This window comes from Typopeltis vanoorti, chromosome 17 (assembly GCF_054136105.1).
Source record: "Typopeltis vanoorti isolate ZY-2024b chromosome 17, IOZ_Tvanoo_1.0, whole genome shotgun sequence".
NCBI lineage: Eukaryota > Metazoa > Arthropoda > Arachnida > Uropygi > Thelyphonidae > Typopeltis > Typopeltis vanoorti.
In genome coordinates this window covers 31,832,644-31,848,180 of record NC_143565.1, presented here as the reverse complement: position 1 = coordinate 31,848,180, position 15,537 = coordinate 31,832,644, and the positions used below count along the sequence as shown (strand labels likewise).

Sequence of the window (15,537 nt, the reverse complement as noted above, 5' to 3'; positions counted from 1 at the left end):
CAACTTTAATATGTACTTTCCAATATTTCAGCAACGTCACGTTGCCATCTTCTGGGGAACTTAAGATAAAGACACGTGCTTGCAAGTACTACATAACAGCAAATGCGAAACGAAGTGAGGAAGCTACTGTTTTCCTAAAGTCCTGATGGTGCCCTCTGGCAGGCTATATTAGGTGTTCTTGGCCTTTGTGCTGAAGTTCTTCTGATGTATGTTTCCCAAATTTGGGGCAGTCTCATGCATCCAAATTTGTTGAGATTTGGCATGTTCCTAAGGGCTGAGGCTGATTCCATGAATAGTCTTTCATATTTGAACTTGCTGTGGTGTATTACTGTGGCTTTCTTCCACCATATTCTGTGGCGAGTATCCAGAGCATGGTCTGCAAGCCCAGAGTGGTTGTACCGGTGAAATTCGGATGTAGTCCTTGTGTTCTGAGATTCTGATATTTGCTGTCCTGCCTGTTTGGCCAAAGTAGGACAATTTACAGCTGCAAGGGAACTGGTATACACCAGGTAGGTCTAGGGGAAGTGGTTGGTCTTTAGTGGAGCGGATAAATGATGCCAATTTTCTATATGGTCTGTAACGATATCAAGTCATGTTTTTTTTTAGGATTTTGTTGATTTTTTCCGAAGTGCCTCAGATGTAAAGAATGGTGATGGATTTAGAGTAATTTTTTTTTGTGAAGGGGGTGGGGGAGGTGGGTTGTAGATAACTGGTTTTAGTATTTTTTTGGAATTTTTTTTTTGGTGGGGGGTAGCCATTGGCTGAGAAAGTGTTAAGGATGTGATTTAGTTCAATGGTTAGGGTTTGGTCATTTCAACAGATTAGTTTAGCCCTCTTGAATAGTGTCTTAATAATTCCATATTGTTGTGAGGGGGGTGGGGGGATTGTTGGTAAATGTATCTGCCTGTATGGGTGGGTTTCCTATAAACTGAGAAAACCAAGGTACCATCAGTTTGGCGGGTGACTAGTGTGTCTAGGAAGGGGAGGCTATTGTTTTCCTCTTTTTCCAGGGTGAACTTGATTCTAGAGTGTTGGTTGTTTAAGTGTGTTAAAAAGGAGAGGAGTGTATCTGGGCCATGTGGCCAAATAGCGAACACATCATCAACGTAGCGAAGCCATATGGCAGGTTTTTGTGGGGGCAGAGTTTAAGGCTTTCTCTTCAAAAGTTTCCATAAAGAAGTTGGCCAAGGGTGGGGAAAGTGGTGACCCCATGGCTGTCCTCTCTATCTGTTTGTAGAATTTTTCCTGCTAAACAAAATAGCCTGAGTTCATTGTGAACTGAAATAGGGCTGAGATATTGGGAGGAAATTTAGCTTGGATTAGCTCTACGGTTTCTTTGACGAGATATTTGTGAATAAGGAGGAGGCGTCAAAACTGACCATTATGTTTAAGGTTTTCTATACTGGCTTTGAAGTGGGCTGAGTTTATGTGCGATGGTGTGTTGCCAGTATAGTGTGAGAGCGCTTTGGCTAAATATTTGGCTAGTTTGTAAGTGGGGAATCAATGCCATCCACTATGGGACGTAATGACACATTTTATTTATTTTTTCAGGGGGAGGGGGTGTAGAGTTATATGGTTTTAGTCTGTTAGTAATATCCACAGGCCAAGAAGTGACCTTCTTAAGGAGCCTATGGAGTTTTCTAATTTGTGAGTTGGTGGGATTGTAGTCAATGGGGGAGGTAAGTAGCTCGATCTAATAGTAAAGCCTTAAGCTTACCTGTGTAGTCAGTATGATTGAGTACCACACTGGCGTTCCCCTTATCCAGTGATAACTCTTTCTTTGTTTTTCTTCATTTCCTGTAGACATTTGTATTCACTAATGGATATGTTGGTTTTTGGGTGTTTTGCTTTTGTGGGAACACAAGCTACATCCAATCTAATATCGTTGGCAATGTGATTTGGAAGGTGGCGAATCCCGCATTCAATCTGCATCATTAATTCCTCGACCAGTAATTTCCTAGGAGCAATGCCGAAGTTGTGACCACGTGACGGAGCGTTGAGTGCTTCAGGCTTCAAGATAACTGAAGAAAGGTTAACTACAGTGTTGGTTTGTAGTTTTGGTTTGGACGTAGAGTTCTTTTTTAATTTATCAAACTTGTTGATATGTCGACTCTGTATTCTTTCGAATTCTTTATTTGCCGCAGTGCATGGGACGTCGTGTAGAATTGACCAAAGTTCGTGATTTAGTGTATTTGAAAGCTCTTTCTCTAACGCTAAAATAGCTCTGTTTACGTTGGCTAGTGAACTGCGTATAGCATTAATTTGCTCCCATGCCAAATTAATGGTTATAGATAAGGGCAAGACGGCTGGCTTGCCCGGTTATAGATACGGAGAGCTTTCTGTCTTTCTGTGAACAGAAAATAAAATTAATTGTCTGACCTTCCTAAAATGCTGCCGGGATAATCAGGTAATCCCAAATTGTGTAAAATTTAAGCACCGTTTCTGTTCACAGAAAGCTATAACTCTAGACCTCCCCGTATATATGGGCACCCAAAAATACATAAAGAAAATGTGCCATTACGTCTCATAGTGGATGGCGTTGATTCCCCACTTACAAACTAGCCAAAGCACTCTCACACTATACTGGCAACACACCATCACACATAAAAAACTCAGCCCACTTCAAAGCCAGTATAGAAACCTTACACTCCAACATAATGACATAATGGTCAGTTTTGACGTCTCCTCCTTATTCACAAATGTCTCCATCAAAGAAACCTTAGAACTAATCCAAGCTAAATTTCCTCCCGATATCTCAGCCCTATTTCAGTTCACAATGAACTCGGACTATTTCGTTTGGCGGGAAAAATTCTACAAACAGATAGAGGAGACAGCCATGGGTTCACCACTTTCCCCACCCTTGGCCAACTTCTTTATGGAGTTGGCCAAGGGTGGGGAAAGTACTTTTGAAGAGAAAGCCTTAAACTCTGCCCCACAAAGCTTACCATATGGCTTCGCTACGTTGATGATGTGTTCGCTATTTGGCCACATGGCCCGGATACACTCCTCTCCTTTTTAACACACTTAAACAACCAACACCCTAGAATCAAGTTCACCCTGGAAAAAGAGGAAAACAATAGCCTCCCCTTCCTAGACACACTAATCACCTGCCAACCTGATGGTACCTTGGTTTTCTCAGTTTATAGAAAACACACCCATACAGGCAGATACATTAACGAACAATTCCCCTCCCCCCCCTCACAACAATATGGAGTTATTAAGACACTATTCAACAGGGCTAAACTAATCTGTTGAAATGACCAAACCCTAACCATTGAACTAAATCGCATCCTTAACACTTCCTCAGCCAATAGCTATCCCCCACCAAAAAAAAATTCCAAAAAATACTAAAACCAGTTACTTAAGTATAAAGAGCTAATAAGCTTCATTTCGGCAATGAAAACATTACTTAAATTAAGGGGATATTAAATCCCACATAGTTTTAAAACCGAATAAGAAACTCAAAAATTGGAATCAGAGAGTCTCTTGCCGAATATAGTAAACTATAAAGTATCGGCGACACTAGCGTTAGCCAATGCAAGTGATCCTAGTACGTAGTACAATACCGGACGACTCGTTGCAAAGGTGGGGGAAGTTCAGATCGCTATTCTTAGGTATTTTCCATAATGTAAAAACACATTTCCTACGAAATGTATGCTGTTATTACATTATGGAGGGAGGTCACTACCCAGACCAGTTTCAGCCTTTTTTGAGGCTTCATCAGTGAGTAGCTAGACCTAATACCAAAGTGTATAGTGAAAAGAACTTATGTACACTGCGAACGAGTTTTCCAAACAGGTGCAACCATTAAGTTACTTAAGTATAAAGAGCTAATAAGCTTCGTTTCGGCAATGAAAACATTACTTAAATTAAGGGGATATTAAATCCCACATAGTTTTAAAACCGAATAAGAAACTCAAAGATTGGAATCAGAGAGTTTCTTGCCGAATATAGAGGCAAGAAACTTGGCATCCCTTATCTGCTCAACTAAAGACCACCCACTTCCCCCTAGACCTACCTGGTGTTATATCCTCTGGTTATATTCTGTTGGCTCATTTGTTATATATCTTGTTCTTATATTTCTTATATTATTTTGCTTACTTTTAATATTTGTATTCATATACATATAATTATCTTCTTTTCTGACTTCCCGTTTATAGTAATTTCTTAAATTATCAGTGAGTAATGTCTTAACTTTCAATCTGGGCTGATAATCAATTATACAAGATGTGCACTTGAGCTATGAAGACGAAGGAAATGTCGTTAATTGGCGCCAATTCCTTTGTTTCATTTCAGGTACTGGTTCCTTCTTAATTTTAGAGAAAATTTATATTTATACTGTGCCACCCTAAAATGTACTTGATAAATATTTATTCATGGAATCAAAGACAGTAATTCTTAATTCTTAATTCGTAAGTAATTCTTAAACAATCTCACTGTTAGGATTTATCTCGCAGTTGTAGGCCCTTAATTTATATTTGTCCCTCTTATCTCCCGCTTAGGTTCGAACTTTTATGAACGGTTCAGTAAAATGGAAATCAGGCAAGTCTTCATATTCATTTCAAAAGAAATTAACATTTAATTAGCTGAGTAGGCATAATACAAGTTATAAGAATATTTTTGCTGACATAAGATTACTCTAGATAATATTGGGAAGTAAAAAGTTTCACATATGATTGCAAAATCTCCTTAACATATAAAATCCAAATTTCAAATCATTCATTCTTACAAAATCTAACTCTCATCTATGTAAGACACCATAAAAGACTATACTTTCTATAATTGACATATATTCAAAATTATCTTCTCACTATTATTTCAATTCACACAATTTTCTTCACACTATTATTTCAATTCACAATTAGCTCCACACTATTATTTCAATTAAACTATAGAGTTCCTAATTTTCCTCAGCATAACTCCTAAAGTTCTTTCAGTGAGGGCTCAGTCCTGAGTTGAAGCCTTACATATATCTAAATCAATGTCCCTTCACAATTTTTACATTAACAAATAAGAATCTACTTTACCAGTAGTTGGGGATGCACTAGGCCTTCATGCATATCCCTACAGCACTTTCAATTTCCTGATTAACTTCCTAAATTTACCTTGGCTTTTCTATACATCAGTTGGATTCGGACATGACACATCGCTGACGGGGGAAACAATTCGGACTCCCCGCTTGCTCATCAGTCGGCTGGGCATGGTTTAAGATCTTCGGCATGATCTGGAACTTTACCGTGTCAGGTCATTCCATAGCCCAGAACTGCCCATGGACACTGCCGCTAGCTGTGATGACCTCACGATGGACTTCTCTGCTGATGACTCCAGTACAGGGTACGAGAAAAAAGCCATGAGCTGGCACCTCAGCGTCTTTCAAAATGCGCGCCCTATGTTTCTTGCCTACGTCATCCTGATTTCTCCCGGTGCGTCACTCCTATGAACACCTAGCACCAATCTCGCCCCTAGCATTCTATTCGGAGGTTATCCGCATGCGTGTTCTATTTGGTGCACGTGTATGACTTCAGACCATTGCTGTATAATCGGATTGCCTTTTGCCTTCAACATTGTAATAGTACTTACATAGATTACACATAGTTTAAATTTTATAGAACACTTATTTAATTTCAATATGATGCATTAGATAAAACTTTCTTAAATATTAACTGAACTGATAATTTGCAATTGATTATTTTTCTCTTGATATATTGATACTGGCTACGGAATTGATAAATTGTGTTAAATGTGAATGAAGATAAAGGTTTTGACTTTTCTTTTCATTCAGAGTTTAACACTGGTGTATACCAGTTCCCTTGCAGCTGTAAATTGTCCTACTTTGGCCAAACAGGCGATACAGCGAATATCAGAATCTCAGAACACAAGGACTACATCCGATTTCACCAGTACAGCCACTCTGGGCTTGCAGACCATGCTCTCCCAAATTTTTGATACAGATATACAGTCATTACGATTCAAGTTAGGACGTTGAAGTAAGGCCTCCACACTTTCTTTAAATAAACGTTCAAATTTATAGCGACATCTATATGGAAGAGGAGTCTTGGACCAAAGGATGTTGTGGCTTGTTTCATCATATAATCATGACTCTGATAAAAAAATGTTTACTCTTTTAATACTTAGCGATATGACATCACGCGACTCGTTCTATTTGTGAATGATCAATTGTTTGTATTCCACCTTGTTTTTTAAAACTATTCCTATGTAGTAACTGAAGATGGTCTGTAATATTCAGACTGAAATATTTGGCAAATTAAATAATATTCGTGTATATATTTTATAATCCTAATGTCACAACTATCTTTAAAGAATCAGACCAGGCTCTGGATATTCACCACAGAATAAGGTGGAAGAAAGCCACAGTAATACACCGCAGCAAGTTCAAATATGAAATACTATTCATGGAATCAGCCTCGGCTCTTAGGAACATGCCAAACCTCAACAAATTTGGATGCATGAGACTGCCCCAAATTTGGGAAACATACATCAGAAGAACTTAAGACCAAGAACACCTAATATAGCCTGCCAGGGGGCACCATCAGGATTTTAGGAAAACTGCAGCTTCCTCGCTTTGTTTCTCATTTGCTGTTATGTAGTACTTGCCTGCACGTGTCTTTATTTTAAGTTCCCATGAAGATGGCAACGTTACATTGCCGAAATATTGGAAAGTATATATTAAAGTTGATTTAATTTATATTTCTAGTATACGCTGTCAATTCCTTAAGTATTAATTATAAAGTTTATCACATTGTACTTGATCAAATGCTTTATCAAAATTCAGATAGATTGCTGTATAAGCATTTCCTCTATCCAGTACATTAGTCACCCTATTATAAAATATAACCAAGTTACTAAAACATAACCTTCCTTTAACAAACTGTGCTATTCTCGAAAGATTTCTGTTCTCATCAATCCAGGTTTGTATTCTGTCTTTAACCAGCATCGCTAACACCTTCACCACTGCACTTGATATACACACTGTCCTATAGTTTCACACTGCTAACTTAGATGCTCCCTTATGCATTGGCACTGTTTTTCTTTCTTTTCACTATTCTGGTACTGTTCCTGTTGTCCAGCTTCTGTTGAACAACCTCTTCTGTGAAATTGAAATACCCTAATGGATTGCTTACTAAATATCTTGACTATATCTTCTGTACTGCACAGAAGCTTTTATAAGTCAGAGAGATTGTTCTTAGAAGCAACAGAAGCCTTGAAACATACTCCGAATCTGAACAAATATGGCTGTATAAATTTGCCTAAGATTTGGGAGACAGTCATCTTAAGACATAACTAGTACCTGCTTTTTCTCCTTTTTTTTTTTTTTTTTTTTAAAGATAGAGGGTGCCTAATTAGTATTTTAGTCTTTGTGTTGTTACTACAATTTTTTGTAAACTAGTCCCTTTGTTACACCTTGTTGTTGTAGTCTCGCATACTGTGATAAACTGTGTTTTTGTGCTTTGAAGATGCTGCTTGTAACACCAGCGAAATATCAGCAATAAGTCACTAAATAATTATTTACTTATAATTCTGTGTTCTGATATATACCATCAAAATCAAACAACATATATCTTCTTTAGCAGTTATCAATCTACTGTTTCCATTCATTGACATCATCTGACCATAATATAATTTACCATAATCATTCTTTCTTCTACTTGCCACATATTGAAAGAACTTGCTAGGATTTTTCTTGGCCTGCCTGGCTGATTTCTGCTCATATTGCACATTTGCTGTTTTTACTAAGCCACCTTCCTGGCCTACTTTTAGTGCTCTTCATGCAGTTGATTATTATCCACCTTAAGCTGCCTTCACAATATCTTCTTCTAGATCTTCATTCATCCATTTGACACTTTTTTTTTGGAATACATTTACACATCAATGCTGTTAAACTGTTGGTCTGTGATCAAGTAGCATTTATCTGCTTTTCAGTTAACTCCTCGCCAAGCTGTCTCATAAGCTTTTCATGACTGTAGTTCTACATACAGTATATTCATTCCTCACAGAAGTCTTCGTATGGCTGGCCACCACCCAAGTGATTGGAGGGAAATGTGACAACACCATTCACAATCACATCTTCTAATGATATGATCAGATCTAAGATTCTTAATCCTTGTGTGCTCTGTGTTACATATGCCCAAGATAGGTGTCCTTCAAGGAATTCATATTTGCTTATTCCCAGATGCTATCTCTTCATTCCAGTCCATATTACCATAATTAAAATCACCTATGATGATGATCACTTCCTATTGTTCACTAACCTAAGTTGCTTATATATTTCTTCATCACTGCTCTCTACATTCCCTGGCCTTGAAGACATAATACCTCTTCTATCATTAACAGCGCTTTCTTGTGTTTTCCTATTGCCATACCAAACCCCATACTCCTTTACTTCTATTCCTGTCAGGACATTATTCTCATCCAACCATGTTTCACTTATTCCAACAATTTTTGGGTAAGTAAACTAATCAGTGAAACAATTTAATTTATTTTTAGGGCTATAACCAGTTCTACTTATGCCACCTGTGAGCTGTGATTTCTCCACACCTGCTCATGTCCACTCACCTTAGTCACTTCTATCCCACATATCTCCTCAGACTGAACTATTCCCAACTGGGCTACTTATATTTTTACTTGTAAGCAAATAAAAATTTGTAAAATTTTTATTTGCTTAAACTTGGATAAAGGATTAACGGATTAAAATCCAATTAAACTTGGATAAAGGATTAAATCAAGAATATAATTTCTTGGCATCTTTAATTTATAGTATAACAAGTGGAAAAAAACTTTGAAACAAAATGAACTACTCCCCATATCCCAGTACACACATTCACTACTGCTTCCACCATCCACTCTCCTTATGCTGTCTTCCTATCCACAGTGACCCCCCCCCCATTTCTCTGTTCACCTGCATACCTGTTTTCACACTACTACTACTCTCTCCATTCACAAGCACTTCACTATCACCTTTTCCACTCTGCTGATCTTTCACATCACTCATTACACTTCTCCTTCTGACAAGAGTCTCTCCAGTAAGCTAACCAAATTGATTTAAATGCAGTCCATCACTTTTGTACAGTTCCATCCTTCCCTCAAATGCATCTCACACACCAACAAACCACATCCCCCTTCTCTTCATATAGCCTGCCAATATACCATTAATGATTCTTGTTTGTCATCTCAATTCATCATACCTGGATAACACACTAACCACCCTTCTTCCCATGCTGTTATCTATTGCTCTTCTCAGTAACCTCGATCCTCACATTCTCCTTCCATCCAGCCAAATCAGCTGTTTTTACAACTGTCACTAGCTCTCTTGCTCACTTACTTCTCATATCCAAGCATCAATCATTCTCCCTCCTGGAAAACGGACCTTGTGAACCCTCTCATTCACCACCCATTGCATCACCACTCTCAAGTCATTTGTCACCCCTTTTTCTCTATTTCATTCTCTCGTTTCACACCCTTTCATTCCTATATACTACATATCTAATTTCACTGTGTCTGTATACGTCGTCTTATTTCCCCTCTGATCAGCTCACGTTTCAAATCTTTCATTCCAGCAATCACACTGTCTTTTGTTCTTGCAGTCTCAATTGCTTTCATTCCATCATGCATTTTTGTCTTTTTGGTCTTACAGTCATGCTTGCTTTTGTTCCATCACTTCATACTCTCTTTCTCTTCTGCAGTCATGCTCACTTTTGTCTCTTGAATCATAGCCTTAGTTGATTTGGCCATAAATCCAACAAAAACGTTTGTTCCATCATTCATATTTTCTTTTGCACTTGCAATCACAGTTTTTTTTGTTTCATCATTCATACTTGAAATCATGCTCATTTTTGTTTCATCAGTCTCTTCCACAGTCACATTCTCAACACTTACTTTCGCACTCACTCTTCTGGTTAATACCACCAACAATCTTACGCCTCACTACCCTACCTTTGACCCTCGATGTAACATTTCCTCCTCTTTCTTTAATGTCATTTACTAATACTTCACAGTCCAACAAAATATGACACTTTCTACAGTTTAATTTCTCTACAAACACATCCTCCACATTCACAATGAGCCGCTGTCAAGAAAAACATGCTGTTAATCACATTTGATCTTCAAGCAGCACATCATATGTCCTTGTTCTTATTGCCACCATGTTGCTTCAACACGAGCTACAAATTTCTTAAAAAACATCACTATCAACTAACTGAGATTCATGATATCTATGTAGATTAAGCTATCAAATATCAATGAAAATTTGCCGATGATCTAGTACTGATATAATGGGTGAAAAAATATACACAAACAGCAGTAAGGTAGACTTAGAAATGAATATAGAAAAAACAAAATGGATCAAAAACATCTACATGAGTGACAGTCACCTATGTATTGATGGCATCCCTATAGAATGGGTTGACTGCTACAATTACTTAGGACAAACAATAAAATGAATAATGATTTATCTGAAGAATTAGCAAAAAGAAAGACAACTGCATGGCTATCATTCAACAGACTAAAAGAAACACTTACTGATCCAAATCTTGACATCTCTGCGAAGGCAAAACTATTTAATAATGACATTCTTCCAGCACTCACATATGGATCAGAAACATGGAACACGACAAGAAAAGAAGAAGAAACTCTCAGAATAACTCAGCATGCAATAGAACGCAGGATTTGTAACATCAGCAAAATGGAACATGTTAGAAACACGGAACTAAGAAAGAGATCAGGCATAAAGATGTGGTAATTGCCGTATAGCCAGACTCAGGGATAACAGATGGACATATAGAATACTCAACTGGCAACCAAGAATAAAGAGAAAAGCAGGAAGACCAACTACAAGATGGGAAGATCCGCTAATGAAATCTATGGGTATAACATAGATTTCATTGGGAAGAGTGAAGCTCAAGATCGAGATCGTTGGAGGCATCTTTGTGACCTGCACTCATGGAGAAATCCTGAGTGAAACACAGGTCCATCAAGGTAATGTAGATTGAGCTATCAAAAATTAATGAAAATTTATCCAAATGCAACAAGATGTGCTATTACACAAAATAGCATATCCTTTTCCCCGAGTTATTTCTCAACAGCACGGTACCTTTCACCTCCCCCCCCCCCCCCTCTTCTTGCAGCAAAATATGCAGTAGATTTGCTTGGATTTCATTCAGAGGATTTGTTTTATGTTCCTAACCATCAAAGTATGGTTTAACATGAGATTTGAATTTTTAGAAGGTTGTAATTGTAGACATGTAGATTGAGCGTGAAGGTTTTTCTTGGGGAGGGGATACATGTACATTGTAAATGGGATAAATAACAAAGTAGGATACTTTCAAAGTTTTTAATTCAGTAGTAAAAGAAATGATTGACTACTATGCATATTCTTATTAATTTGGTTGCTAAGAGACAGAGGGACAACGTTTTTTTTTTTTTCTTACACAAATGGAAAAAACAAGAAGACTTGCTTGCAAGCTGATGCAGTTCAGTCATAATATCCTGATTCTCATTGTTTTACTGATTTAACAGTAATTTTAAATAATCAAAATCTAAACGCATTTAGAAGAAAATGGAAAAATTATAGTTTGCCACTGTAGAAAAATATCCAGAAATACGAGGTGTGACAATTTAATTCCTGGAACCGTGTGGTGATTTGATTGGAGTTATATGAGTAATCATCTTTGTACATGTTTCATCTAATCCATGCATAAACCTCAAGCTGACAAAGCCATTTGCTAGTTGGCTATTGCAAAAACAATAGAGATCTGTATGTAAACTTTGGTGTAAAAAATGTGTGATCGAAATTTGGAGCAGCGTGTTTACATCAAATTTTGTGTGAAAATCAGCGGAGCTGTTGAAAGTGGCATATGGTGTGGATGCTCTGAAAAAGTAAAGTGTTTTTGAGTGGCATAAGAGATTCAAAGATGGGCAAGAAGATGTGAATGACGACCCTAGAAGTGGGCAGCCAAAAACAAAAATGATGGACACAAATGTGAACAGAGTGTGAGATTTGGTACAGCCTGACAGACGATTAAGTGTGCAATTAATGACTGATGAATTGCAAATGAATCAAGAAACAGTCAGGGTAATTTTAACTGAAGAATTGGGTATATGAAAAATTTCTGCAAAGTTTCTGCCTCGGATCTTGATGGACAAAGAGGAGCTGCAACTGCTGCAGGTTGTGACTGATCTTTCTGCAAATAAGCACATATTTCTGAAAGTAATTACAGGTGATGAAACCTGGTGCTTCCAGTATGATCCCGAAACAAAATGCCAGAACATGCAGTGGAAAACCCCGAGTTCGCCATGTCTGAAAAAAGCACGCATGTCACGCAGTTCAAGACCATGCTGGTGTGTTTCTTTGATCACAAGGAGATAGTCCACTATAAATTCATTGAACAGGAACAAACAGTCAACCAACAATTGTATGTGCCAAACCATAGTGTGCTTGTCGTTGAGAGAGGTTCTGGCCAAAATATTACCAAATTAGGTCATCCTGCTTATTCACCCGACTTAGCTTCCCGTGCTTTCTGGCTGTTTCCAAAATGAAAGATTGTGCTAAAAGGACAAAGATTTTCTGACATCGCTGTTATCCAGCATAATGTGATAAAGGAACTCGAGTATTCTGGAAAAAGAGTTCGAGGCCTGCTTCCAAAAATGGGAACAGTGTATAAATGCTCAAGGGGGACTACTTTGAAGGCAACAGTAGCCACTTATATTCTGAACATAGGTTTTTTACAGGTGTATTCCGGGAATTAAATTGTCACATCTCGTATCTGTAGAAAATTCAAGCAACAGAAACTTAACTAGCTGAGTGCTGGAAGGAGATAATGTTGCTGTATTGTTAAACAGCCTGGTCTTCGAGAGATTTCAGCAGTAATACTTTAAATGGAAGAACTTACACAAGGTTAATTAAGCTCCGTAGAAAAGTAAGGTAGAGAGCAGATGAGAAAACATATTGAAGAAGCAATACTTACAATATGCTCATGTCATGAAAGGCTAGAATATTATTCCAGTAAGAGAAATTTGATTTTGTCTGTAGATCAGGTTATTAACATATAGATGAATGAGATGATTGAATTGAATGCTAGAATTTAAATTAACAAAATTATCTGACTCACCATTAAAGAATAGTCTGAACATCAACATATATGAAGCTTATGGGAGAGACTTTGAGGAAGCAGTATCATACTTAGGGAATAGATTTTGTTCAGGAAGTATACATTTGTTGTTTACCAAACCAGCTGGTCATTTTTTTTTTTTTAATGTTACCCCACCAAAAATGTTGAAAATTTATAATACATTTTTAATTTTACCCACTAGTACTGTGGGTAGTACAGCTGGGATTAGATAAGTTGAAAAGGTCACATCAGGACTTCATTAAGCATTCTAGTGATATCAGGATTGATCATTGAAAATCATCTGCTACTACACACACACACACACACGTGTGTGTGTGTATATATATATATATACATACATATTTTTTCCCCTTTTGATAACTATATTATAAATTTCCAAAACTGGAAGGAGTTTTATAGATATTCATATGAAGGCGAGATTCAGCTTCAGCGCTACAATATGTCATGTTTGCAAAGTGAAGGTGTTATCCATTCAGCCAGTCTGCTTGAGATCAGTAGATTTCAGACTATATGCTTTTAAGCTATAATCTGTCCAATAGTCAGTCAGACATAATATAAAAAAAAATAGCTTCACGTATATTGAGTTTTATAGATGTGTTTCCATGTTTTTTAAATGTAATTTTTCAGACTTTTTTCAATTTCTTTATGATATAATTTGGACAATAATGCTGCATTGATTGGAAGACAGTATATCTAAATTGTATTATCTGCAGATATTTCATGGAAGTAATGCTTCAGGAAGAATTCCTAACTCTGAACCAGAACAAGTTAATAGAATTTGTATCAAGTGATGACCTGGATGTTGAAAAGGAAGAAGATGTTTTCGAAGGTGTCCTATTATGGTTAAATCACCATCCTGAGGACAGAAAGGCAGAATTTGAGAAGGTAGTAATTTCACTGTGATAACACTCTTTCAGTGACATGCTTTGAGTAATAGTAAAGCTAATGTTATCAAAATACATGCAAATAACATTAGTCTTACTATTACAAAATACAGTGGATTTCTCAATTATCTAACCTTCAATAACCAACCCTTCAGATAACAAATCCATTGAATGGTTGTCATATATAATCCAACTAGCAAATTGATTTCCCAATGCAGTTGGATAATTTCATTTCACAACGAGAGATCACTGTACATGTACACAGCAGTTTTATAGCATTATATTTATTTTTTTCTAAAATCATAATTCATTGCATTTTTAATAACTAATTACATAAATTATTTACTGGAAATAGCAGTTATCAGAGACCCTTGCATATGTGTATGTATGTATTTAATTACATTGTGATTTAAGAATGCTACACACAGATATATTCAAGGAGACACTAATTAATTCTTACATAATATATATTTATAAATGTTATTTTCTCTAAATTTCATTTATTATTTGTTGACATGAAATTAATGCTATCTTTAATGCAGTTTGGCATATATAATTCCAATTAACAACAAGAGCTGTTATCATTATTGCTTGGGACCTCCATGGAATCATGAGACTCAACATGGGAGGTCCATCTTAAACAACACAAAGTCTATCATACTATTCCTTAAACTCGTTCACTTTTCATGCTCTCACTACCTTATCAAGTGATGCATTTGAAGGTCCAACCATTCTTCATGTAAAAAGCGACTCCTCACCCTTTTATCCACCACTTTCATTTGTAACTTCCAGGGATGTCCTTTGTCTTTGCTCCTTCCTCTTGATTTACCATATGAAAGAACTTCCCAGTGTCATCAGTCCTGTAACAACCTCTGAACAGTTTAAATGTCTCATTCATATCACTTCTCCTTCCATCAACTAAATTCTGCAGTCCGTATGTTCTCAGGCTAACATTATACAGTCCTGATATTGTTTTTGTTATCTGCCTTTGCACCTTCTCCAAGATTAATTTATCCCCTTCAAATACTGTTGACCAAATCTGAGCACCGTAATCCCTATGTGGTCTGTTCAAGGCTTTATGCAATGGAACCACAACTCCTCTTTTTGTGCTGGTCAGAATCCTTCTCAGTATTTCAGTGAACCTTGGGGTTACCTTCACTACCTTTGCAATATGTACCCTCAACTTCAAGTTTCTATCAATCATCAACCCTAGGTCCTTTGCCTCCTCCTCCACTTCTTCTAGTTCTCCAAAAAAAAGTATGCAGCTTCCCATCGATGGATCTCAAACTTCAAGACCTTACGTTTAGTTTAAACTGATACCCCCATTTGTTTGCTCATCTGTGCCCCTTATTTAAATCTGTTACTAATAACCCTTCCCTTCACATTATTTGCAAACAACTTAATATCTTCCTGTAATTTATTGGCAATATCATTCATATAAAGATTAAACAATTACCAATACTGAGCCCTGAGGGGATTCCACTTGTAACCTTCTGCTTTCTCTATAC

General features: G+C 37.0%; 1 protein-coding gene across 4 annotated transcripts in view; it reads left to right on the top strand.

The window, feature by feature from the left end:
• The window catches only part of LOC150097270 (kelch-like protein 24), a 218,732-nt gene that overhangs the window by 46,102 nt on the left and 157,093 nt on the right, over positions 1 to 15,537 (top strand). For all 4 annotated transcript variants that reach the window (XM_090407144.1, XM_090407143.1, XM_090407141.1 and 1 more), the window contains one exon: positions 13,859 to 14,030. In XM_090407144.1, coding sequence (XP_090263270.1) covers positions 13,859 to 14,030 — 172 coding nt within the window. The remainder of the gene's footprint in view (positions 1 to 13,858; positions 14,031 to 15,537) is intronic.